Raw genomic sequence first — 26,415 nt, 5'->3', positions numbered from 1 at the left:
TTTGTCAAGAACAGCTAATAATTATAATGAGTTGACTGATAATGAGGGAAATGTGTTACATCATGTTTACATTTGTACTTCTTGGCGTTTCCCTTGGCAGATTTAAGAGCTCACGAAGCCTGGATTACATTTATATCGTAAAGAAAGTTAATCGTTTTTTAAGTATCTGCCCAAATGTAGTCATTAAGCTTTAGGTGCAGAAATTAGAATACTGTTCAAATATTACTACTTTTTCAAAGACGTTCCAAGAAGTTTAAATCTCTGTGTCTAAAGATAGCGAGCACCCACAGCGCCCTTTGCCTTTTAATGATACTAATATCTAGTGTTTTAAAGTCAGATGGAAGGAATCTTGTTGTAATTTTTCTTTTTTAAAAATGCATGAAATAATTCTTAACCACACATTAATTTCCTGTGAAACTTTGCTACCGCTGAGACGTGGAAAAAAAAACGTTCTTCGCTTCGGAATCAAAGAAGAAACAAAGCATCTCAGTGCCGGTGTAGCTGGCAGGGACTTCAGTCCTTCTGATGACTTGAACTCCGCACGACTACATCTCGAATGCCCGGTACAAGCCCCTCCCAACTGTATAACCCTGTCACTATATATTAGAGCTCCATCATTCACTTTACCTTCAACCCCTAGAAACCTGGCTGGAGTTTGAAAGGCACATAACCAATGAAAAGAACAAAAATGAAGCATCTTCTCTTGTTTATCTTGGCTCTATGCATTGTTGCACTAATTTCTGCAGCGAAGTCTCCTTACCAACAAGTTCTTCAGCACAGCAGAATCAGAGGCAGACAGCATGGGTATGAAGATTCTTCATCTTCTGTATTATATTTGCATGCATATGCAGTACACGAATATATACTGTAACTACTACAGATTCGCGTATGTACGTTTTATATAGTTGAATTGCAATAATCCTTGCTCATCAATCGTGATCAAATCACGTTTTGTGACATACGTATTTCTTGTACTTATTATTCGAAAAGTTAATAAAGCTCAATTACAATCATTTAATAAGATGTATCTGAATTGCCCAGGAATAAATCATGAAAAGACTGATTGCAATTTTTGAATTTGTTAATCGCAGTCCAAATGTATGTGCAATGCAGAAGATTCAAGGAACCAACAAAAAATACTTCACCAACTGCAAGCAGTGGTACCACCGCAAAGTCTGTGGAAAACCAACGTGAGTACAATAGTTTTTTTTTTCTCTGCTCCCGGTTAAATCGTTTTCTGAATGTTTTTTTTTCTGATCTGAGGTACGTTTATTATATAAAATACTTAACAGATGTACTGATGATTGATTGATTGAAGCTGCACACATTTATTTTAAAGTTGTATTTCAAAGTAACCAATTATTTCTTCTGTGTTTCACTACAATGTTAATGGTTAGGTTTTCTAAAAATGAAGAATTAAAATATGACTATAATACTGTACATTAGTACATAAATACATAATACAGAAATACAGGAGCTTTCTCCACGTTACTTGGAATGAAACGTTTCATGCAGATAAACTGCTGTCACTGGTGAAAAATTAAAGGTTTCTGAAAGAACCCGAAACTGAACAAAACATTCTGAAAAGCTTCACGTTTTACCACAGTCGAATAACACAGAAAGAAATGTGTTTAAGGAATATAAAAAAGTCTACAAACGAGAGTAGGTCATATGCTTACTTGATTTGTAGTAGCTAAGTGATCTGACGAACCCATCCAGGTGTGTTCTGGAAAAAAGCCGATGTATCAGCTTTAACAGCTGTAGGTGGTTTGTTCCAAACTTCCAAAAAAAAAATGAATAGCTTGTTCCAGTTTTACTGTTCTAAATGCACTTCTCTGTAGTTTCCAGTGATGTGCTCTGGTTTGAGTTTCACTGATTTTTGAGAATTTCATTGGGTGGACCTTGCCAATCCATAATCAATGCCCTAGAGGACTTTGAATACTTGAACCATATCCACTTATAGTCCTCTTTGTTAAATACTTAAAATGATTCAGTTCTTTTAGTCTGTCAGAGAAGGACATTCCTTAAAACCTGGGAATGTGTCTGGCTGCTTTTCTCTGGACTGAATCCAAAGCAGCACTATATTGCTTGTATCTGATGACCACAGTTGTACACAATATTCTGAATTGGGTATTTCTTTAGAGCAAAATTCTACATTTGGCTGAGATATGTGATTTACACGCGCAATGCACATAACATCCCTTCAATGGAACTGAATGGAAAAACCACGGATGTCCCTTCTTGTTCATTATACTTTAGTGAAACAACATAAAACATAAAAGGCACTCAGAATGTTAGAATATACAGTTAAAATTGCAGAATTTAAATTCTGCAATTTTAACTGTATATTCTAACATTCTGAGTGCCTTTTATGTTTTATGTTGTTTCACTAAAGTATAATGAACAAGAAGGGACATCCGTGGTTTTTCCATTCAGTTCCATTGCAAATCTTTGTTCATGCTAATCATTGATTATCAAAGCGATATTCAGCACTTGGATCAATTCATCAGTTAAGAAGCAGTTTTTGAATTAGATTATTGGAAGGCTTAAAGTCCTGTAATGGAATAAAATAGATGAGCCAAGGTTATCTATTTCTGGTTTGGAAGATGGAAATGATGGGTAAACAGAAACATCTAAGTCTTTGTTATGAGCACATTTTTCTAGTTCAGTATTTCTGTTTGTTGTTTTTATTATTCATGTAATCTGCACAGGTCTACATTAAATGACATCTACCATGTTTGTCCAGTCTTGTTGTCTAAATCTTTTTTTTACTTCCTTTGCTGCCTCTGTAATGTATTCTAATCCTCCTATTCTACTACCATTCAACTAGTTTACTCACTATACTAGAATATTTTCCTTTTTTTGATAAATTGTTACATACAGAATTCTCAAAGGTTAATCTTGAGGTTTGCATTTACCTAATGCTATAAGGCAGTATGCTTATTTTCTATGTGTATCAAATTTTTTTTTTCCAATGAGGGTTTGTGCTACTTTAAGACATCATCTCAAATTTTAGCTAGAAGTCATAATTGTTTATAGCTGTCAGGGTGAGATAGTAGAGTTTACCATACATCTGAGATATTACTTGAATATAAAAGGCATCTCTGTCTTAAATGGATTGAGCATGCTTTTTTACAAACTGCACAGGAAGTTATTACACTTGATTAAGTTAATGACAGTGCCCCTTTTCAACTTAAAACCGCCAAAACAGTAAGATGAAAACCGATATTAATCACACTAAACAGTGGCTTCAGTTGTAAGGATCAGATAATTCAAATTCTTTCCTTTTACTGTAATCCAAGTAATTTGGTTGTGAGCCATTATGGTCAGCTAGCAGCTAACCATAATGACTTACTATTAAAGGTACGATCTCATAAAAAAATTACATTTATTTAAATAATATTCAGATTACATGACTTCAGAACAAGGTGATTATTAGACATCCTTTAAAAAATGGAGCACATTTTTCAGCAGTCAGCAGATAGTTTGCAGACTAATTTGAAATAGAACGCTGATTTTGTTTCCTGCTTTCCAGCTAAATTTTCTTTTATTTACATATTTCATTAAGGTATTCCTTAATGAAAGGTGCCATTAAGAGCTGATGAGGTAACTGAAATATTCAGTTTATTAGCCATTTCTATTTCATTGTCTAGACAATCCATTTTACTCACTTTCTTTAACTGAAACTTTTGTTTACCTAATGGTTTTACAAAGGGCTTCCCTTATGCAGTATGTGTCCTAATTAGTCTGCTCATGCAGAATCTGTTTAAACTGTTACTATTCATTCTCCATCTTTTTCTTACATATCCTGCTTTATTTCTCTTCAGCTCCTTAAAGCATTCCTTTAGTCTGCTATCTTGAAGTTGTAAACTTTTGATTTGAACTCTCCTTGTAGAGGTTTAAAATATCAAGTATCAAGAGCAAGAAGTACACCTCAGAGTACACCAAAGTATTATGATCTTAGGTCTCTAATAGGTCTCACCTTTGTCTGCTTCAATCTGTCTTGATACATAGATATGAACTATGAATATACATAGATATGAACTGTTTATGCTTTGGCAGCTGTATTGCCATCTTCTAACCTGATTTCATCAGCTATCAGAAGTTAAGCAAGGCTGGGCCTGTATTCTCATATGACCTTGTGAAAATCTTTTCATTGTGTTTGTGTTTACTTGGCCATTGGATACTTCATTTGAGAGGCAAAACTCAATAAAGTGTTACATTACTGTTATGATTGACATGCTTTGAAGAGATAAATAATTTAGTTCTTTAAATTGTTAAGGCCATGATCCTTTTAACAGAACTGTGTAGCGTGTTGTGTCTGATGTAATTTTTGCTGCTCGCTCATAAACACTACCTTTTTAAGTTTCCAGCTAATGATTTCAAGAACTGGCCTGGCCTGCGCTGGCTTTCACAACTCTGGAAAAATTCTTAACCTGTGTCCCAGTGATTGATCTCACAGAAATGTTTTCCTTAGATGGGTTTCACAGCCCTCTAATCCACAAATTATTTTTCATTGCTGGAGGTTGTTCTTAGTTTTGCTGTTGTTTTAACAAAAATAATCTGTGTGTGATTTTGATGCCAAATATGACCAGAAAACATCCAGCCATCCATTTTCTAGTGGCTTTCTCCAATACAGGGTAATGGGGGAGGCGGAGCTTATCCCGGCAAACAAGGCAGGTTACACCCTGGATGGGACGCCAGTCCATTGAATGGCACACACAAACACAGACATGCACACACTCACACCAGGGTAAGTTTTCACAGAAGCTAATCAACCTCCCAGTATGTCTTTGGACTGTAGGAGGAAACCGGAGCACCCGGAGGAAACCCACATGAACACGGGTAGAACATACAAACTCCACACAAGCCCCAGTGCTCCGAGGCAGCAGTGCTAACCACTGTGCCACCATGACTAATGCCAAGAAACAAATGACAAAAATGGTTATGAAAGTTTGACAATTTATAGTAGTTAAGCATGTAACAGTAATTCTATTTGTTTGCAAAGGAACAAATGAAAGGTTTATTCCAGTACTGAAAAGAGAAGAATGGAAACGGAACATTTCGGCTGTGGAGCCTTCTTCGGGTGTGCACATATTTTATTGGTGTGGCACATTAAATCAGCACCTCATTGAATCCTGAGCATAATCACAGCCCTTCCAATAATTGAATGAACTGGTCTGAACATAATATAAATTGTCTTCTTCTGTGTTATTTTGTGTATTCTACAATACCACCTTTTTAAACTTTTTGTTGCCTTATTTTCCTGTGTAAAAGCTTCTTCAGGTACAGTATATGTCTGAACACATTTATATAAACAGAGTTAGCAGAATACTATCCATTTACAGAAAGAACCCATTTTGTTTAAATCCTGTTTAGCTTGGCTGCTTTATTAAAAGAGAATAGTGTAATTTTATTTGACTGGGAATCCCTGCCCTTTTTCTTAGAGCCATAGGATTGGCACATTGTGGCCAAGAAAGAAAAAAAAGATTTGCGTCACAGTTATAACTGGCACAAGATTTAAGAGAAGCCTTCTAATTCTGTGTCATCGACTTCAGCAAGTAATTATAATTCTGGGAAGAAATCATACTATACATCTTAACAGTAATGAGTAAGCTTTTTAATATCATGTGTTGGTCTTCGCTGACGATAAATAGATATATTATGAAAAAGTTATTTTTTTAGTAACCAAGGATACTGCATTCAGAGCCAACTCACTCAACTTAAGTGATGCTTAGTCAGTTGTGAGCTACTGTACCTCACTAAGAACCTTTGATTATTCAGTTTACAGGAACATCTGGTAGCACCTACTAACCTGTCATTGATTTCTTATGAAGGAGGTAAACACAAGTTATATAAGTATGCAAGAGGCATACAGTATTACAGAAAAGATTGACTTTGGCTAGTCTAGATCAATACTTAAAGCTATTTGCTACAGAAACAAAATGTTTGGTTAGTTCTTTCAAGTGCCATTTTACATTCAGGTTTAATCTTGCGAAGGTAATTCATTAGGAGAAGCAATAATTTGTTTGTTCCGTGCTTGATCTGTCCTGTAGTTGCGCTGTTGCTGTAGAATTGCTGCTTGTTACCCAGGTGGTGGAATCTTGGAGAATATTTAACTTCTGAAAAGATCGAAACAGAGATTACTACAGATCATGGAACATACAATATGCAATAAGAGGACATGCAATAAGTTAATGAAGAGACAGTGGCCTAATAGTCTATCTATTTGATTTTAGAAGTTACACCTTTACAGGCCTGCACAGCTCTGTTAAAAGGATAATGGCCTTAACAACTTAAAGAGCTTAATTATTTTTCTCTTCAAGGCTTGTCAATCTTTCAGGATTAGTTGTTCCTGCAGTATCTTATTGTACAGAGAATATACATTGCCATTCTGTATCTGCACTAAAAAAAACTTAACCATAAACCTTAAAAAGGGTATGTGTGAGGAGGCTATTAACAGCAGTGTAAACAAAATATGGTGGGTATAATATTCAAAAGAACTTTTGTCAAAATGACATTTTTTTCAAAGAAACGTTTACGTTTTTGAAAGAAGAATGTATGCAGACAAGCCAAATTTTCCACTGATAAAATAAATGAGCTCCACAGCACTGGGGGGAGGAAAAACCTCATTTAACTGAAAGGAAACCTCCGGGAGTTCATGGCTGAGAGCTACCCGCTCCTCCGGGGTAAAAACCTTTATTGAGTAGAGGAGGAGGGGGGGCGGATAGGGCTCCGAGGGAGCGAGACAAAAAACCAGACAAAACACTTAAAAAAGCACGCACAACAAAAAATAAGCCCTGACGGAACAGGGGAACAAACAACACTGACTCACAAAAAATAGGGAGACCAGGGAGCATGGAAGCCCAGACCAGAGAGACAACGGGCGTGGGGGCCTGGGACAGGGAGAAAGTGACAAAATGAGATTAAATCCATTTACAATTATATCACAGTTGTAATTATCAATAGCAATGATCATCAATCTGCAGAAGAAATCAGGTATCACAGATGTTGAAGAAAATAATTAAGCAGTGATACAAAATCATAGCAGGTCTATAAGATTTTTCAATCTTAGGATTTTTGTTCTGTTTATGTATTTTATTTTGATCAAAAAGGAAAATATTAAACTTTTTTTATTAGTGAAAGAAAATTTAGTATATGCTACTGTGGTTTTCAGGAAATAAAAAAAGCTTTTAAATTTACTTTCCTCAAACAAAGTATTTGTTCTGAGTCTTTTTACAGGGCTTTATTTTACCATTTTTGTTTTATCTCACCTGTTATGGTAATAAAGGATTGTTTTACTTACTATATAATAAAGTACAGCAAAGTTCGTGGCAAGACAGCGTATCTGTTAGCTAGACAAAGCTACGGAAATAGCTGTGTCTTTGGAAAACCGTTGAACTCCATATTATTTATGAACTTCCACTGGGGACTTTTAAACTTTTGCTCTTTTAAAGCAGGGGAAGCTGTGGGCAGCCAGTCCTGCTGTGTGGATAGGTTAACAATCCCCCTCTTTGTGTGTGCGGCCCACAGGGGGGGCAAAGGGAGGCTTAAAGTCACTTGTCCTGTGTTATCTCTTGGTGGGCCAAGGCGATAATTAGCCACCATTTGAAAGGTCCTGTTTCCTTGTCACAGTGGCACCACTTGTTCCAAATGTATAGCAGGCTCTCTTAAATTGAATCCTTAAATGAAGGATGTTTTTATTAGGGTCCTGGGAGGAAAAGAATTTGCTTCTCTCAAAGTGCATGGCTGGTCCTTAAAGTCATTCATAGTTCGATTTTGAGAAAGCTGCCCACCCTCAGCTGCTCTGTGTTCTTCTTGGCTTCTTGTGTCAATGTTTAGATGAGATGCCACTACATTGAGGTATTGTTTCTGTTTTTCTAGCTCATTTTATCCATACATTTGAACTTAGAAGATCTGTACACAAAGATTTGATCTATTCCTTATGTGCAACATGTGAAGTCATTCTCTATTTTTTCTTGTTAGCTCATCTAGGACTTACCATGGAGGTGCCGGCCAAAGTCCAATACATTTCAATGCTATGCATAAGCTATTGTATAAAACCACTCGTGGCTTGTTCTGAATGATCTCAGTCTTGCTGACAACTCTGCTTTCCAGACTTCTTCCCTTTCATGTAGCCATCTAGCCTGAAATCCACAAAGTAATTATTAAAGGATCAAGCCACATTCAGGAACTCAAATTGTTGCTGCAGAACGTTTGGAAGCTGCATGCCCGATGAACCAGAGACTCAGAGTGCAAATGCAGACCGCGATTTCATCTTCCAATTAGACTACAATTCTTTAATTTTTGCATTACATTTGAGGGATATGGTTTGCTGCAAGATAAAGATTAAGAACTCAGTGTTGTTGTACAGCAGGTCTGGTCTGTTGATTAAATTATTTATATCTAAGTATTTCTACATTATATTATAGTGATCTACTTCATACCATTAAGCATCAGTATCACACTCGGTGTGTAATGTTATATATTATTTTGTAAGGGTAAGAACTGGTTGATTAAAAAATGATTTATCATTCGGAAGGAGTTCTTGATAGAAATTAAAGTCAGTGCTTATTATATTCAATTTTGTCTGTTATTTAAACTTTTATTTAATCAGATGTGTCAGCTGAGATGACATTCTCATTAATGGTGATGGCCAGGCCAAAAGGGTTGTATCACTGCAGCACAATAAAATGGAAAAAAACAAAACAATAAATATGAACAATCGGTTTATAATTTGTAAAAATGGCAGTTTGCAATTGCAAGTTTTGAATTTATTTCCATGCTTTTGAAGTTTTTAATCTGATTGCCTGAATAAAGTGAACTAGACTGGAAGCAGACAGACATCCCTCAAAGTTAAGGGGGAACTACTGCAGATATATAGACCTTTGGAAAGGTTTAGCCAAAGGAGCAGAGTGAATGTATAAAACAGACAAACTGGGGCATTAGAGAGGACAGACGACCTTAAAGCAAAGGGCCACTTAGTCATTTTTTTTCTGGAGGGCTACTTGCCTCTGTGCCATTGGAAAGCTGGAGAAGCACGTTGCTTGAATTATGGACCATTGATGTTTTTGGTTTGTCAGAAGTCTCTGACTACCACCTTTGTTTATGTTGGCAAAAGAAAAATAGGTATTGCATTACCATCTGTGTTTTTATTCAGTGTAGACTTTTGGTTTTAGATTCTGAATGTTCTGACATGTCTGTGAATTTAAGAATTGTTCTATAGCCTTAATGCTAAGATACGTACCACAATAAGGTGTTACTAGTTTCTGTTTAACCATGCATTTAAAGTATTTTAAATCAAATCAAATAATCAAATCAAAGTTTATTTATCAAATGCACAACAATACAGCGTGCAGCAGTAGTTGCTGGCAATGAAATGTCTGATGTCTTATATGTTCAGCTCTTATACGTCTTATATGTCTTATACGTCTCAAATGTCTTATACGGTTCAGCTCTCTATCACTCATGGACAAAAGATCATTGTTTTGTACAGATGAGGTCTAAAGACTTCCCAAACACACTGAAGTATGTACTGTTAATTAGGTACAGTATTAGCACTTTTGTTACATTATTTTTTGGAGAAAGTATTAGTGTTCATACTCTTTTCCTCTATGTATAGTCTTACATTTAAAATAAATAGCTTTATACATCTGTCCATTATCAGAAAGCCTCTTAAGCAATGTAAGGTTTGTGACAACCTGGAGCCATTCTGAAAGGATAGGGCACAAGGCTACACTACACCCAGGATGAATAGCCAGTCACAAACAGGTATAATTTAGAGACACAAGTGAACCTAGCCAGCATATCTTTGGATGGTACAGTAACCAGAACACCTGAAAAGCTGCCCTCCTCCAGCTGTAAATAATTTAATATATACTCAAATAAGTCTTCAATTACAAAAAGAATCATTCCACTTTAAACAGTTAGTTGTATGACCTAAAGTTCTAACATTATGTTCTTTTACTGTAATGAGCCATATCCTGAGAAGATGTGGTTGGAAAAAATGATCATAATCACTTTTAAATATGCTCAGACATGACTTGGAATGACTTGAAAGTGGAGCCTCTAGCTCTGTAGAGAAAAGAAAAGAAAAAAGATCATGCAAAATTCCAATTGTATCTTATGTAACATCTATAAAATGGATTTTTTTATTTTTGTGTTTAGAAGATAACTGGATGGCTTGCCTCATTTCTAAACTACCACCCTTTTAATTCAGTACATCAAACAACATGATACCCTTAGACATGGAGGTTTGTATGATACTTCAAAGACCTGAAAGACAGTCTACCTTTGTTTCCACTGTCCTACTATCACTTTTCTGCATGCCCATACAGAATACAACTGCAAGGGCTGGGCTCTAAGTAAGGTCTTAGTGTTGAAGGCTGGTACGTTGTTACAGGGTAAATTAAGGGCTTAGTGTTGAGGGCTGGTACACTGTTACAATGTAACTCCTTCAGCTGTTATCCTCTGTTTTACATTTTACTTGATCTTACATTGCTTGTCTTTAATCTTTCCCATATTTACTCCCCAGTGGGCTGCTCATTCCAGATGAGCTGTAAATGTTCAAGGCAAGATAACACACAGGACAAGGAAGAAACAAAATGTAAAATCTTCTTAATCATCCTTTAACATTATACTGAATTAGGTCCAGTGCATCAGTAATTTCCTTCAATATAAGAAAGTACTGTGATAGGATTCCCCAGATTATGGTTATGTGGGCCATATACATTTTAATTGTTTTGAACTGTCTCCTTCAATGGTATGATTGACACAAAATTAATAAAATAAAACTGGTGTCCTTTCACATTACCAAATATATTTATGGTGTTTTCAGTATTATTACTGATTCTAATACAATACTGCTGTCTATGCTAAATTGCACTTTCATTTTATATTACTTGACACCTCCAAAACATCTCTCTGTAAAACTCAGTGGAAAAAAAATTAGTTTCATTGGTTGTATGAAAGAAATGTTACAATATATATATATATTACAGGGTGGTGTGGTGGCACATTGCTTATCATTGCTATCTTGCAGTGTTGGGGCCCTGGGTTCAATGCCTGGAGTGCTTATCGTTTTGGATTTCGTATGCTTTCCCCATGTTTACTTGGGTTTGCTCTGGCTGATCTGGTTTCTGCTCACAGTTCAAAGCCATTCTGGTAGATTTAGTTTACTTTGGTAAAATTGGCCCAGTGTGCATGTTTATGTCTGTGTGTGCCCTGCAAGGGACTGCTTTTTAACAAATACTAAGAATGTTTTAAAAATGTTTGAAATTGTAGTTAAAAATTAGTTTTAACATGTTTATATGTTGGCTATGTTGGTTTGTTAACAAATATACTTAAAGCTGGCCAGAGCACATGTCGTAATGAGGTCAGTAATCCCAAATGAATTTCTAAAATGGATAGCTACATTAAAATGAAGCTTTAAATGAAGCCTGGTTATTAAAAAAATATGTAAAATACTATAAAATGCTAGTTTTTGGCAAAACACAGATGCAGAAATGCTAAATTATCCAAATGTAATGATATCTCATAAGCAGCTGTTATCTTTTTTGGTTTACAATGTACTACTCAATCATCAAATCTCAATACAGTATTTGGGTCGCATATATTTAATTTTTCTTTCTCCATAGTGTCAAAAACCTAAGTTTTCAGCTTTTCTTGGTCCTTATAAAATTAGATGTTATGCATAAGTGGGGCAAAAGTACTCAGTGGTTATATGATGTTAACATGAATACTGTATGTGGTCTGGTTATCTGAATTGGACCTCTTCAGGCTGCAGCTCTCTGTAGTTTAAAGGATACCAGCAGTTGCATCAGCAGCTTGATGACTGGATTCTATTAGTCAGGAGCCAGAATAGCTCGTCTATTTTTATAGGCAAGAGTTTTGAAACGTGTCCATCAGAGGCATTGCTATCTTAGCTTAGGAACTTCTTATTGTCAATATTTAGGTGCCTGGATTCAGCTACCCTGCAGGGAAATGGGTACACTGCTATCCATGACAAAGAATAACTGTATTAATTTAGAATGGAAATATCTGAAATGCTATTCCCATTTCTCCAGATAGTGAGGTGGAGGTTTTATAGTTCATTCAGTCTCCCCCAATCTCTTTCACTGCCACCTCAGCAAACAGTTGAATGGCATTTTGCTTTTGTGTACATTATATTTACTGTACTTTATACTAAAGAATACAGTAAAAGAGACTTCATTATAGAGGTATTTCATACAAATAATGTAGGAAAAATATTTCTGTGAGGATAGAAATCCATAGCAACAAAATGTTTATCTAAGCAGTTGGGTATGTTTTTTAATGGCTAGGCTTAAATCATTACACACAAAACAGATGTGCTCACCGCTGCTGTAATTTTGTTGGCACTATGCCATGCAAAAGCTATAGCATGAAAAGAATGACAGAAAAAAAATAACAGTACAATAGTCTAAATGAGAGCTGAAAGATTTATTGTAGTCCTGACAGTATTGGTTTTAATGATCTTTTTCTTCCCTTTCACTGTTGTGTCAGTTCTGAAGAAAAATGGACTGGGTTTTACATGCTGTAAAAAACAGATGATTACAAAAAAGACTTCTTCAAAAGCGAGACAATTCTAAGAAATTTGTGAATAATCAAACGTATTATTATTAGGGTGATCACCTACGAATGCTGCCCTGGATATGAGAAAGTTCCTGGAGAAAAGGGTTGTCCAGCAGGTAGGCCACATGCTCGACATCTACAGTATACTGTATATAATGTGTAAAAGACTTTGATCGTTCCTTTTTTGCCACTAACAACAAGGACAGACATACACCTATCGATGAAATTGATTGGAAGTTTGGAAACTGCCACTATAACCTAGTGCACTTGCTAGGAGATAATGCTTTATTCACGGACAGTGATCTGCAGTTTTTCTTTTTGGTTCATTCAAACACAATCCCGCTTTAGCACCTTGTACTCCAGCAGTGACACCAACTGATTTCATTTTTTGGTAACTTTGCTGTTGATTGTGAGGCTGAAAGTCTATGTAATCATCATCTATCCATTAGACAACCCAAGAGATTTTTGAGAAAAACTTATAAAGTTCGTGTTAACTTTGAACATTTTAGAGACTGATCAAAGCATTCATGGTTCTATATGTATAATTGTATCTCATAGAAGCAAAGAATGTGGCAAATAATTTTTCATATATACTGTAGAAGCCTTAGAGAAATTTGTTGAGGAATTTGTGGGTTTTAAGCTAAAAAAAGTTGTTTGTAAGAGTTTGTAGCTGTTTTGTAAGATCTAAAAAAATCCAAGGAATAAGCATGAAGCTTGAGGCAAATATCTGATATTTTGCTTAATTTTGCATTTTGTAAACAGTTTCCATCTGTTTGGAGGAGTAATTTTGTGAACACTCTATGACAGTTATCCTTTGGAAACTTATGTTCTTTATTAAAAAAACATACATAGACAAAAACATATCGCCCAAAAAAGAGAATTTTAAAAGGTGATGTCAACATAGTTGGTTTGGTCTCTTTGTCCTCCAGCCCTGCCTCTTAGCAACATCTACAACACTCTGGGAGTGGTAGGAGCAACCACCACCAAGATGTACTCTGAGAGAGCCGGCCTGCGGCCTGAAATAGAAGGGCCAGGGAGCTACACTATGTTTGCCCCCAGCAATGAGGCCTGGGCAGCCCTTCCCAATGTAAGCAAACCTCTCAATATATTTACTCTTTGAGTTGGGTCCCAAAGCTCTTATCCGCTGGAGTTCACATACAAATGGTTTGTGTGCAGGCTTCATCCTGCCCCAAGAACATAAAAGTATTGACTCATGTTATTTTCCCCCATTAAATTAGCTCCTTTATTAACCAGATAAAATATGTTGTATTCACACGTTGGAATGTTTGACCAGAAATTTGTATTAACAAACATTAACGCATTAAGTGCATTGTGACTTTTTATTTGCAAAAGCCTTACTTATCATATGGAATGATGAACTAAAAATATCAAACTAGTCATTGGTATGTATTTTCTATATCCAAGCCACCTCAGCTTATCCCACCAAAGCTTATTCTAGTTTCTGTAATGCTATGGAGATAAAAGAGCACATGACACTCCCCCAGACAGGATACTTCCCAGTGATATGCTGGCTAGGTCTGATTAGCCATTGCTATTTGTTCCTTTGTCCACAGCCCTGTAATGATCTGGCATAATGTCCAGGGTTGTGGTTGTCTCCAGCTTGCAGTGACCCTCATCAGAGTAAGGGGGCTTACTGGTGATGAATGAATATAAATAATAAGACTACAGCATTACTGTGTCATGTCATTACATGTATTACTTGTGAATTCTAGGAAATTCTGGATGCCCTGGTTAGCAATGTCAACATTGAGTTGCTGAATGCTCTGCATTACCACATGGTTAACAAGCGCTTGACCTCTGAAGATCTGAAACACGGAATGGCTATCCCTTCCATGTACCAGGACTTTGACGTGCACATCCACCATTATCCCAATGGAGTGAGTATCACCTCTCAATGCATCTGCTGAGTCAGAAACAGGAGGGCATTTTCCCTTCTCCATTGGGACAGCTGTGCTTCAGCTGTTACTCCATTTATCGGCCATCTCATTTGGAGCTGTCAAAGAAGCCGTGAATGAAAAGTAATTTCGACTGAGATGATGCAATCTAAAGCTTCCAAAAATGTATTTATTTTTCCAAAAGATTATTTATAGATGGAAAGGAGAATAATGCATCATTAACATCTGTATTCTTTGTAGATCGTGACAGTGAACTGTGCCCGTCTTGTGAAGACTGACCAACATGCTACCAATGGCATGGTACATGTGGTTGACAAGGTCATTACAGCCATCACCAATAACATTCTCCAGACCATTGAGATAGACGAGAGCTTGGACACTCTGCGTGTGAGTTTTCTGGCTCCCTTTTAAACCATTTCAGAACACAAGTAGTGTGCCTAAACCGGTCACAGCTTGGTTTAAGGGAACCCCTGCTCAAATAGAAGAGTACATCTAATATCCTACTGCATATTTCACTTATGCTGCAAATCAAAATGTTTTACATTATTCAGATTAAAGAGGGATTGGCACTGTACATATACGTTCTATGCAGATGTGAAATTTGCTTTGCCAGACACAAGTCAGATTTTTCACTGTTTGCTAGACTGGAAGCAAATTGTTTTTGGCACAGAACTACATTTTTGTACAGTCAGTTAATATAACACATTCTTGTATGCTTATCGCTTTTAACTTTAGCACCTCTGTGCATGAAGTTTGAAAAAAAACTGAAAAGGATTTTCATAAAGTACTTAAAACATTTCCAGTGGAAATTTTTCACAGTACTTCTTCATACAAATTTCAGACATAATTACTTTAATCTGCAAAGCACTATGCTTATGTTAAATTCAAAGTATAAATGATTCTGGATAGCTATCTTGGATAAGGCACAGTACAATTATGGGCGGTTGCAGTACTATATCATTTTGTATAATTCTAGTTTGTTTATGTAAATTTGTTAAATCCTAATGTAAGGCTTCTCTTTGTGTTCCATTTTGTGTGTCAGACTGCTGTGGCTGCAGCAGGGCTAACAACTCTTCTGGAAAAAGATGGTCATTTCACTGTGTTTGCTCCAACCAACGAAGCCTTTGAGAAAATCCCTCCTGAGACACTGAACAGGATTCTGGGCGACCCAGTGGCCCTGAAAGGTAAGTTCACCATAGTTGAAGGAAGTGTTCAATAAGCAATACATTTATGTGCTGTGGTAGACGTTACCTCTTTTCAAATTGTGAAACAAACAGCACAAATGGCTTCATGAAAACTTACTGCTTACTGAATGTTTGCCAGATATTTCACATCTGATTTATTCAGGGTTAAATAAACAGTAATAGATGAAAAGATGAGCGGAATTAAGCAGTAAGGCAATTATTGCTTGGTATTTTATTTATCCTAAAGTTAATGCAAGGATTCCCCTGATTTCCTTCATTTGTTCCAGACTTGTTGAACTATCACATTCTGAACTCCATTCAGTGCTCTGAGGCTATTGTGGCGGGCACTCCCATGGAAACACTGCAGGGCACGGTCTTGGAGGTTGGCTGTGAAGGGGGAGAGATGACTCTCAATGGCAAGGCCATCATCTCCACCAAGGATCACCTGGGAACCAATGGAGTCATTCACTACATCGATGAGCTTCTCATCCCTGACTCTGGTACACAACACAACAACTTCATTTAACACACATGCCATATAATCTATAATAAAACAGTGCTGTTCTTGTTATTTTTGTCCCTTTGAAGAAAGCACTTTCAGAAATATTTTATTTCTTTTGTTTTGTTTAAGCCTAGGGTTTATGAAACAGAATACCACTAGAAAACAGCACATATTTTGAGGTGTCCTATCCCAATGTTGAGTTCTAGTACCTTTTTTTTAAACCATTTCCTCACAACCAAAATCCATTAATGAAAGCATATTTTTATCAGTGTCAGAAATGTGATGAAGTCAGTGATTTTTTTCTTTACTTTTTTAACTGGACACAAGTTTTATCTTCAAACATGAAATATAAGACCATGTGCTGAACAGAAAACTGAATTATGGTGTGATCATTAATAGTAACATTCTAGTAAGATTGTGTGGATTAATATTTTTCATTTTGTGTTACGTTTCTAACTAGCTAAGACCCTGTTTGAGTTGGCCCAGGGTTCCACTGTTACCACGGCGATTAGGCTTTTTGCTGATGCTGGACTGAACTCTTATCTCACTGGGAGTGAAGCCTTTACCCTGATAGCTCCTCAGAATGATGCCTTCCCAGGTGATGACAGGTCCTTTATATGATTTTGTCATAGTGCCTGATGAAACAAAGATTGAGAATCACTGCCTGTTTTGGATGTGATTTTTACCCTTAAAAGGTTTTAAAGCCAAACAAAAGGCTTTCTACTTTCTGTAGGCCAAGAATGAAAGTTACTACTACAGTATGTATAGAAAACCTTGCTTTATGGACTGCAACAAATCTTGAGTGTTTCAAGATCTTTCAATACAATATATTATTATCATTTTGTATATTTATTGGAAGAGCACAGTGTATAGTATTGTACATATTTGGAATACCTTTACAGTAATTTTCTTTCTTATCCTTGTTTGACAGTGTAACATGAAAAAAGTAGCATCATCAGTGAATCACAAGAAACTTGCAGGGGCAGCACAAATTGCTAAATAATAACAATATGACAACTACTGTATCTATTTTTTTTTTGCCATTCAGCTTTAGAAAAAGAAATATGACATGCAGATCTTAATCTTATACATTGTAACTGGATGTTTAACATTTCTGTTCAGATGCAAGCGTGTCGATCACACCTGCATTGAGGAAGGTATTGAAGAAACATATTGTGAAGGGACAACTGTCCTCCAAGCATCTGTATCATGGACAACAATTGGAGACTGTAGACGGACAGAAGCTGAGAGTGTTTGTCTACCGCAATGTGAGTTTCCCAAGGAAGAGTACATGTTCTTCACTGGTTTGATAAATGCCTGGATGAAAACAGATTCCCAGAATTAACACTGATGTAATTTCCTCAAGCGTTCTATGTGTTGTAGTTCTGCCAAACCAATTGTATTGGCAGAGAAGTGCACTCTGTGGCCTTTCTTGGCTTTTCCAAAAAAGAAACAAGATTTTTCATCTTGATGATGGCTTATGACAGTCTTGATCCAAATCAGTTATCTATTATGATTATCTTTTGATTTATGTAATACCCTTCGTCATGTACATACAATGTACATACTGTACACTACTGGGGTTATTCTCTCTTCCTCAGGCTCTGTGTATTGAGAACGCCTGCATTGCAGCTCATGACAAAAAGGGTCGATATGGATCTCTCTTTAATGTGGACAAAGTTCTTACTCCACCTGTGGGAACTGTCATGGATGTTCTGAAGGGTGACAATCGCTTCAGGTAGCTGAGACTGACTATTACCATGTTTACTTGAAGGTACCGTAGTATAACAACCAATATACTGACGTGGCAAAGATTCTAGAAATTTTTTAATTGACTTTTACAGTACATGCTGTGCAATTTCACCCTTAACCTTACTGTCCAATAGTTTTTTTTTCACTGCAGCTCTTCAGCCTAAGATTTAGTTGAAGGCAATGGAGCTAGAAGACTGCAGAATGTAATTGCCAAATATACTGCCTTAAAAGTCTGAAGAATTTTAACAGTTCTTCAGTTTTTTTACTTGTGTAATTCAGTAAGAGCTCTTACCTTAACAGCTGTACAGGAAGCAGTGCTAACATTTTTCACCATCGTTGTTTTATTCTTACTTTTGTTGTTTTTTCAGTCTGGAATGAGGCGTCAGGCTTAGGGAGACTCTCTTTCTGTTGCAGTACCCTGGTCGGTGCCATTCAGAGGGCAGGCCTCACAGAAATGATGAATGGAGCTGGGACACTCACAGTCTTTGCCCCCACCAATGAAGCCTTCCGTGCCATGCCTCAAGGGGAACTGAACAAACTCATGGGTAATGATTTATCTTATTGCAGCTTGGAGAAAACTGAATACTTCTGTGTAATGGAGAGGAAATGCTAGACTTCCTCCCTTGTGCCATTCAAGGTTGACTGAAGGCACCACACCGCTTATACCATTAAAATAACGACTATTTTCAACTGCTCCTGAAAGAGATTCTGTGTCTGTGTCTCAAGTAGAGCACATGTTTTATAACTCTTAAACTTTATTTGATATAAGAACAGTATTCTTTTTAAAACTGATGTTTGATAATATGCACTAGTTCTGGCAGACTAAATGTATTGAAAATGAAAAGGCAATAAAGGATAATGAATTAAAATTATAACCAAAATGCATAGCAATATAATCTATTAGAACATATATGTGAAGGCTAATTTATAAATCAGTCTATGAGATTCAGTTGTTAAAAATGTTTTTTTTTATTGGGATATGCCTTTTAATCTACTTTTAATCTTTTAAGTACTAAGTATTAAAATAACAACACAGTGAACTGATGTGTTGTGAAATCAAAAGGGATTGTGTTTAGAAGTGTAGATCAGGAGCTTTGCATTCTTTCCAACAGGAGTTCTTTCCAACATTAAACTAAATATTACACAGTTATGTGCATTGGAACAAGCTCACATTTCACATTGAAACTCTAGTCAAAAAGTGGTTAAATATGTCTCATTTAAAATTGTAGTCTATGTTTCAGTTTAAAATAAATATTATTTTTTTAGCCTTAGTGCTGATTATTTTAAAATAATTGCGTGTGCCACAAAAAGTTTACCATAAGCTGAAAAAGTCTGAGACGCATGAACTAGAGAATGGTGAGGTTGAACAGAATTCTTTTCCACAAAGGGCCATTAATAGGTGTCTAGTTACAGAAAATCATTATTCTTCTTGTTAACACATTTAAGATGTGTATCAAATGAGATTAGTTTCAGCAGCATGAATTTTAAAACATATTTTTTGCTACCAGTTCTATTCAGAATTGTTTTTCTATTTGTTTAACAAGATACTGTTAATGTGAAATGTTTCCTTCTGATCAATTACTGCACATGAAAATGATGGTTTACCGATGTGTAAAAATCTAAACAAATCTGTACTCAATAGAAGCAAAGTACACCAGACTATACCGTGAGTCAGCTATGTAGATGTAAATATTGCAGAGGGAACAGTTGTAACCTATGTGAAGCTTTTAAGTTTTTTCAAACAAGTAAAGTTGAAGAAAATACTTCAGTACTCTTTTGTTTGGCACTCAGAGCTAATTCATAATTCTTGTAATTTCATCACTTGAAGATTACTGAAAACTTGATCTGCACCTCCCCTGCTAAGTTTTGGTTAAAAAATCTTCAAGTGTTCTACTGATAAATATTTCATTTATTTTCCCAAGAAAACAATTGGCTAATATTTGGCTTGGTGCAGGATTGTCTGAACCAAACATTTAAAATAAAATGGCAATTGTACACACACACATCATTTTTAAGTACTTGAGATGGATTGCTCTTGAGTTATGTTAACAAGTTTAGCATTATCATTGGACTTATATGGCCAAAATGAGACAGCAGCGTGGCTTTTACAAATATTCTTCATGTAGACAGTTATGTAAAAGCTTCCTGTCTACATGAACTTACTAAAAAGCACTTCTGGAAGGGTGAATTGGTTCTTTCCATGCTAAGTTAACCCTTGCTACACATGGGTTATTGTACCTGAAGTAAGATGGATACACAACTGTTGTATCCATTGTAACTGTTGTATTTTGTAACTGGCAGTTATAAAAATATGTTGTCAAATATCCCCTGGCTTGGAAGATTTATCCTACTCTTTGTTATATTGACCAAAGATTTTTGATGAATATTTAAAAAATGGACTCAGATTAAAAAAACAAATACCTTCATTGCAGCTGACTCAAATTTTAGCCCATTTAGCCCAAAACCTTCACATTAAGACACAAAATATATGTAATAAGCTATTTAGGCACATGTTTCTTATTTGTTTAAATTTGTTCCAAAGCCTTTCCCAGATGTTTTATTGTTTCCCAAGAAAGCCAAACATTATCATCATTCAGAAAAAGAACGTTACGAATTCCAATTCCAAACAGTGACTAAACTGGGACTTTATTTTGGTGTCTCTTAGCTGTACTGTATTGTAAATTGTTAGTGGTTTTAGGTCACATTATGTCAGTACAGAATATGATGCTTACCATCTGGATACTCTTTCTCAGGGACCATTCTGCTACTAATTGCAATGTACAGGAAAGGCCATATTGTGTATTCTAGTTAAGAATGAAAAGTGGAAGAATGAAAATGGAAGTTGAACAGCTCACCAGGTGTTGCAAAATAATAAAAGACTTCTATGTTTTTTTTCAAACACTTTGGGATGCACTTTCCTCTTGTGAACTCTTTTTACATTTATCTAAAAGAGTACAGTTTCCAATACGTCCAGATGCAATCTGGTGGTATTTTTCATTTCCTCGTAACAAAACATTTTATTTAAATGGCTATTAAATTTGTTCTGTTTTCACTTATAGCACATCCATTCTGTTTCCGCCTATTCACCGCAGAGCAGAACATGCTGTATTGATTAATTTCTTGTGTTTTTCATCATCCAAAAAGTAAGCTTCACATTTGCCCTTCAACTTAGATGAAGGTTTTTATTCATCAGACAGAAGGAAAGGGATTGTTGTTTTTATGCTTGGATGAGACTGCGATCTTAATACATAGCTATTTAAATACATCCACTACTTGTCACACCCGGTACACCTGGGGGGCACTCTACTTCTCTCCTGCTCCTAGTTCCCTGTGATTATTCATGTCTTTCTGGTGTGTCTAGTTTTATGTCTCACTCTTCCGGAGTCCAGTCCGGCCCCCCCTTCCTCTACTCAATAAAGGTTTTTTACCCTGGAGGAGGGGGTAGTTCTCAGCCATGGACTCCCAGAGGTTTCCTTTCAGTTAAATGAGGTTTTTCTTTTTTCCTCCCCCCAGTACTGTGCAGCTCTTTTTTGGGTGTCAGGAGCCGCCCTTGAAGGGGGGGGGGGTACTGTCACGCAGTTACACCTAGAGGTTGCTACGCATAAGGTTTCAACTGCTTTCCTTGTCATTCCACTGCATTCCTTTCCGACATCTGTGACAGAATGCTGATCCTACACTAGGCCCCACGAGCGGCTTTTTTAAAAAAAATGTTGTTCCCGTGTTTTTGGAATTCTTTTTACTCCTGGTTCAGGGCTTCCATGCCCCCTGCTCTCCCTATCTGTTGTGAGTTCTTTTTTATGTGTTGTTTGTTCCCCTTTTCTATCAGGGTTTATTTTTGTTGTGTGTGATTTTTTACGTGTTTTGTCTGTCCCGGGCTCCCACACCCCCCAGTCTCTCTGTCCCCGGTTCCCACGCCTTCCAGTCTCTCTGTCCTGCGCTCCCATGCCCGCTGGTCTCCCTGGTTCCGGGCTTCCGTGCCCCCTGGTCTGGGCTTCCATGCCCCCTGGTCTCCCTATCTATTGTGAGTTATTTTTTTTATGTGTTGTTTGTTCCCCTGTTCCATCAGGGTTTATTTTTTGTTGTGTGTGATTTTTTACGTGTTCGGTCTGATTTTTTGTCTCGCTCCTCCGGAGCCCAGTCTGGCCCCCCCTTCCTCTACTCAATAAAGGTTTTTTATCCCAAAGGAGGGGGTAGATCTCAGTCGTGGACTCCAGGAGGTTTCCTTTCAGTTAAATGAGGTTTTTCCTCCCCCCAGTGCTGTGCAGCTCTTTTTTGGGCATCAGGAGGGCATCAGGCGGGGGGTACTGTCATGCCTGGTACACCTAGAGGACGCTCTACTTCTGTCCTGTTCCTAGTTTGCTGTGATTACTCATGTCTTTCCGGAGTGTCTTGTTGTGTCGCCTATTTACTTCCTGTGTCTGCTCTGCTCCTTTCTCAGCATTGATGATACGGATGTTGTGAGACCCGCCTATTACCAGGTCGCCCCACGTTTGTGTCCTGAGGTCATAGGTTTCTATAGCGACATCGTCTGACCCCCTGAGCCTGGGCTAACCTCCATGTTCCCCCTTTTGTTGATACACAGAGGGTCTCTACTGCTCTCCTTGTCATTCCATGGCATGCCTTTCCGACATTCATGACAGAATGCTGAACTATACTTTGACCCCGCGGGCGACATCCATGACACTACTTCTTCTTTCCCTGTAAGGGACAGGGTGTCCTGACCAGAGCTGTTGTGTGCCAAATGGCACTTTCATGTCTTTTGTCTTAACCAGTGATAATCACTCCAGTCCTTCAGGGCGGAAGTCAGGTATTCTAGGTCATTTTTAATCAATGAGAAAGAATCATTGGAATCATTGTAACAAAGACCAATTAAATGAACATTTTATCTAAATTAAGTTATTAATCTGAGTCCAGGGTGGAATGAGAACCAGGAAATGACAATCCCCCAAGACCAGGGGTGAATATTGCTGATTTCAACCAATCAATAATCTGTACGTGGTAATGATTCCAGCATATGAGCCAGCAGACAGATATTAAAAGGAAGATGGGAATGTTAGTACAGTTCGAACCATTTAAAATATTTTCTTAATGATGTATTTTCTGAGCCCTGATTCCCTTTCTTCATACTACAGGAAACCCTCGCCAGTTGGCCAATGTCCTGAAGTACCACATTGGACAGGGGATCCTGGTCAGTGGGGGAGTTGGCTCTCACACCAGGATACAGCCTCTACAGGGAGAACGTCTGGAGCTCAACATGGTGAGTCCTCAACTGCATTTTCTTCCTTGACATGTGAAACCTCCCATGGCTCCTTTGAAATGTTGCAAAGGTGAGGAAAACCTTGTCCTTTACATCCATTTTCTTTTCATGTGTGGGTGTATTTCTCATCCATTCATTCTGTACGTGACATGCCTAGCTTTCATGGTAGCAGTTCTGAGGAAGACATCAATCGGAGCCTAGGTGCCAATTATATCTGAAGGTTTGCTCATTCCACACATGGAGAAAAACAATTGCAAAAATGTTTAAAAATAAAACAGCAATTTCCTCACACAACATAAAAACATTCTACTTGATTTTAACTTCTACTATCTACTACTACTATTTACTAGATATTTAGTATGTTTAGCATATACTGTACAATCTTGTTTTTTTCATCTGAATGCCAGTTACTAAAAACATTTACTTTTCCTTCAGAAAAACTACACAGTGTATGTCAACAAAGTGCCTGTGAATGAAGCGGACATGATGGCCACCAATGGAGTTGTCCACGTTGTTGGCTCTGTCATTCAGCCACTTCGTAAGAGATCTTAATTTAAGAAGCGAACAGTCGAGTTTAGAAATTTTAGCAGTAGCAGTAATTGTGCACCATTACTAATATTCCATATTTTTGTCATTCACTATTCCTATGTTAAATTGGGATTTAAAAGGCAATGATTGTCTACATTCTTGTAAACAGAGGTATGCCATTGTAAAATCAACACCAAAAAAATGGAACACTAACTTTTAATATGAAAATGTATCATTTGTCGCTTGTAAACAACATACTTTAAAACATTCAGATTTGTTTTGTTATTCCATTCCATTACAATTACCATCTCTATGTGAAAACTCATAGTGGCTTGTTTAGTCAAAGATTTCATCACCGACTTGTGTTGGTTTTAAATCCTTCTGTGTATTCCAGCTGCCAAAACTTCAGGAGATGACCCCAGTGTTTCAAGTCAACATGACTTCAGACAAGCTTCTGCTTTTAGAGTGAGTTATCTTTCTGAAATTAATAAACACTTCATGATGTTTATCACTAGCACACTGCATCTCTGTGGTACTTTTCACAGACTTGTTACTCATCCAACACTTACTAGTCTCATTGTGTAAAGGATCACATTTCAGTTTCAATTGACATACAGCTTCTAACATGATGCTCAGAAAAGTGATTGAGATAAACACACTGGTCAAAACAGTTTAGTGACATTAGGAGTGTAGATTGCCACAACACACATTTGAACTCTAACTGAAAAGCAAAGGAAAATAGATGGCGTTTTCTCTAAATCTGTTCATTAAGATTGAGAATTTGTTTGAAAAGATCGGGGTAGGGTCAGTATTGTTCTCACTCTCTGCTGTCTTATGTTATTATATGTGCTGCTATTTGGCCACAATCAAAAGAAATGAAACTACTTGCAGTATAATAAACAACGTGTAATAATAAAGGGTTATTGCTGCTGTAAAAGCACTTTTGGCAGTTTAGGACAGAGGTGTATTGGCAGTTCTCTGTGTGTTTTTTTCATAGTTTCTATGCCAGAAGGGCCATTCTGGAGTTAACATCCTTAATATTAATGTGCTGCTTACTATTGTCTATATTTCATATTACATGCATCCTATTAAATTTTGTTTTATTTCTTTAAACAAAACAAAAACAAATGAATTGCTGATAATGGCTTCTACAGAGTGAATACATGTGTTTACAAAGCATTTCACTATTCATAACCCTGTACAAACTCCTTCTGAAAGAAACAAACTAGTCTTCACCTTTAAGCATTTAAATCTGTATTCTCTATTTGCAATTTTTGTTTTTTTCAATTAACCATTTTTAATTTGCAGTCATCATGTTAAAATATCAAGCCTTTTATTATTATTCATTATTTTCACAATGATTGTTTATTGATTTCTCTTTTCCAGTCACCAGAAGTGGTCATGAGAAATGGTAAATAATATTTATTTATTATTTAACATATTCTAGTTTTCCTTTCTAATTTAATCAGAAAATCTATAGAGAAACACTATATGAAACAACACACAAAAGATTTTAGTATATTGTGAATTATAATCCCGTTTCTAGAAAACAAAATAAAAACAATTGCACTGCCTTTGAACTTAAATATAGGCTTTATAAACTAATAAACTAATTTTAAACATACCATATTGCATAATAAAATTCTTACCAGAAAAACCCTGAATTACTTTAAATCTTTACTTTATATTTGTGAAAAGTAATTCTTTAGCATATGGTCTTGTCAATTCATTTTTTTTCTCTTCTTCTTATCATTTTTCAGAGGACCTATTTCAGAAGGTTGTAAGAAGTCACTCCAGCAGGCAACTCAGCCGTGCCAAGTAATTTCTTTAAAGAGAGAAATGCTTTAAAGCTATTCAAGCCAACTGTTTTTGTTAACTCATTGAAAGCTATTCTTTTTCTGTGGAATGTATTCTTACACTTGAAATTTCAGCGGGTGTATGTCTTTCAATGTTTTTTCTTACCTTTTACTCAAAAATGTAAAAAAATACAGACTAAATATTTGGGTAAGTGAATATTTTTATGCTTTTTCATGCCAAAGGCTAATAATGAATCAAATTAACAACAACAAAAATGAATCATTTCATGTTCAGTGATGTAGTCACAGTTTGGTGCAATGTTCAGTGATGATTTTGTTTGTAGTATATTTAGGCCCTCATAAATGAGATTAAAATACTCCATGTTTTATTTTTTAAAAGATTTTTTTCAATAAATGTAGCATGTGTGCATGGTATGAACTGATGCAAAAGAAAGCCTAAAGGTAATGTCTAGTTCATTTTATTCAAGACGTGTTTTTCTGAAACAAATTGCAAATACAACTCCAACAGCCAAACCACACATTTGTATCATACTGTACTAATGAACTTTTGTCTGCACAAAATATTAAAAAAATCTGAACATCTAAAAATAAAAAGTTCCTTTTGTAGCCAAAGTCTTTTGGTTTGAATTCCTTTCCAGTTTAGCTTCATGCTGTTTCCCAAAATGATGAAAAACATCAGCAAAGGTCAAAATATATTTATGTGATTCTGCCATATCTTCCATTGCGACTTTCAGTGTCCTATAATCGTTATGTTCCACATTATGTACTGATAATCTAGTAAGTAACATTAATGCCATGATTAACCCAACAACATAATGTCAGATGTGTTGAACTTGTAAAAAAGGTATTTAACCAAAACAGAGAAATT

General features: G+C 36.4%; 1 protein-coding gene across 1 annotated transcript; it reads left to right on the top strand.

Moving 5' to 3' along the window:
• The first annotated feature begins 494 nt into the window (after positions 1-494).
• tgfbi (transforming growth factor, beta-induced) lies at positions 495-26,159 on the top strand. Its single transcript, XM_088931707.1, has 17 exons — positions 495-804; positions 1,092-1,190; positions 12,643-12,707; positions 13,521-13,678; positions 14,325-14,489; positions 14,748-14,894; positions 15,550-15,691; positions 15,979-16,191; positions 16,654-16,791; positions 17,316-17,461; positions 17,795-17,931; positions 18,360-18,490; positions 23,078-23,202; positions 23,638-23,740; positions 24,125-24,195; positions 25,117-25,141; positions 25,491-26,159. Exons 1-17 carry the CDS (start codon positions 674-676, stop codon positions 25,550-25,552), a joined length of 2,058 nt encoding a protein of 685 aa, XP_088787833.1. The 5' UTR covers positions 495-673; the 3' UTR covers positions 25,553-26,159.
• Positions 26,160-26,415: the final 256 nt, after the last annotated feature.

The sequence above is a fragment of the Atractosteus spatula genome, chromosome 14 (assembly GCF_055471065.1).
Source record: "Atractosteus spatula isolate fAtrSpa1 chromosome 14, fAtrSpa1.hap1, whole genome shotgun sequence".
In the NCBI taxonomy this organism is placed as follows: domain Eukaryota; kingdom Metazoa; phylum Chordata; class Actinopteri; order Semionotiformes; family Lepisosteidae; genus Atractosteus; species Atractosteus spatula.
Note: the sequence above shows the minus strand (reverse complement) of the source record. Positions and strands in the feature narration are given on the sequence as shown.

Coding starts and splice junctions, on each gene's coding strand:
- tgfbi (XM_088931707.1), top strand. CDS start 674: ATGAAAAGAACAAAAATGAAGCATCTTCTCTTGTTTATCTTGGCTCTA. Junction 17,462..17,794: donor GAGTGTTTGTCTACCGCAAT/GTGAGTTTCCCA, acceptor TCTCTTCCTCAG/GCTCTGTGTATTGAGAACGC. Junction 18,491..23,077: donor GGAACTGAACAAACTCATGG/GTAATGATTTAT, acceptor TTCATACTACAG/GAAACCCTCGCCAGTTGGCC.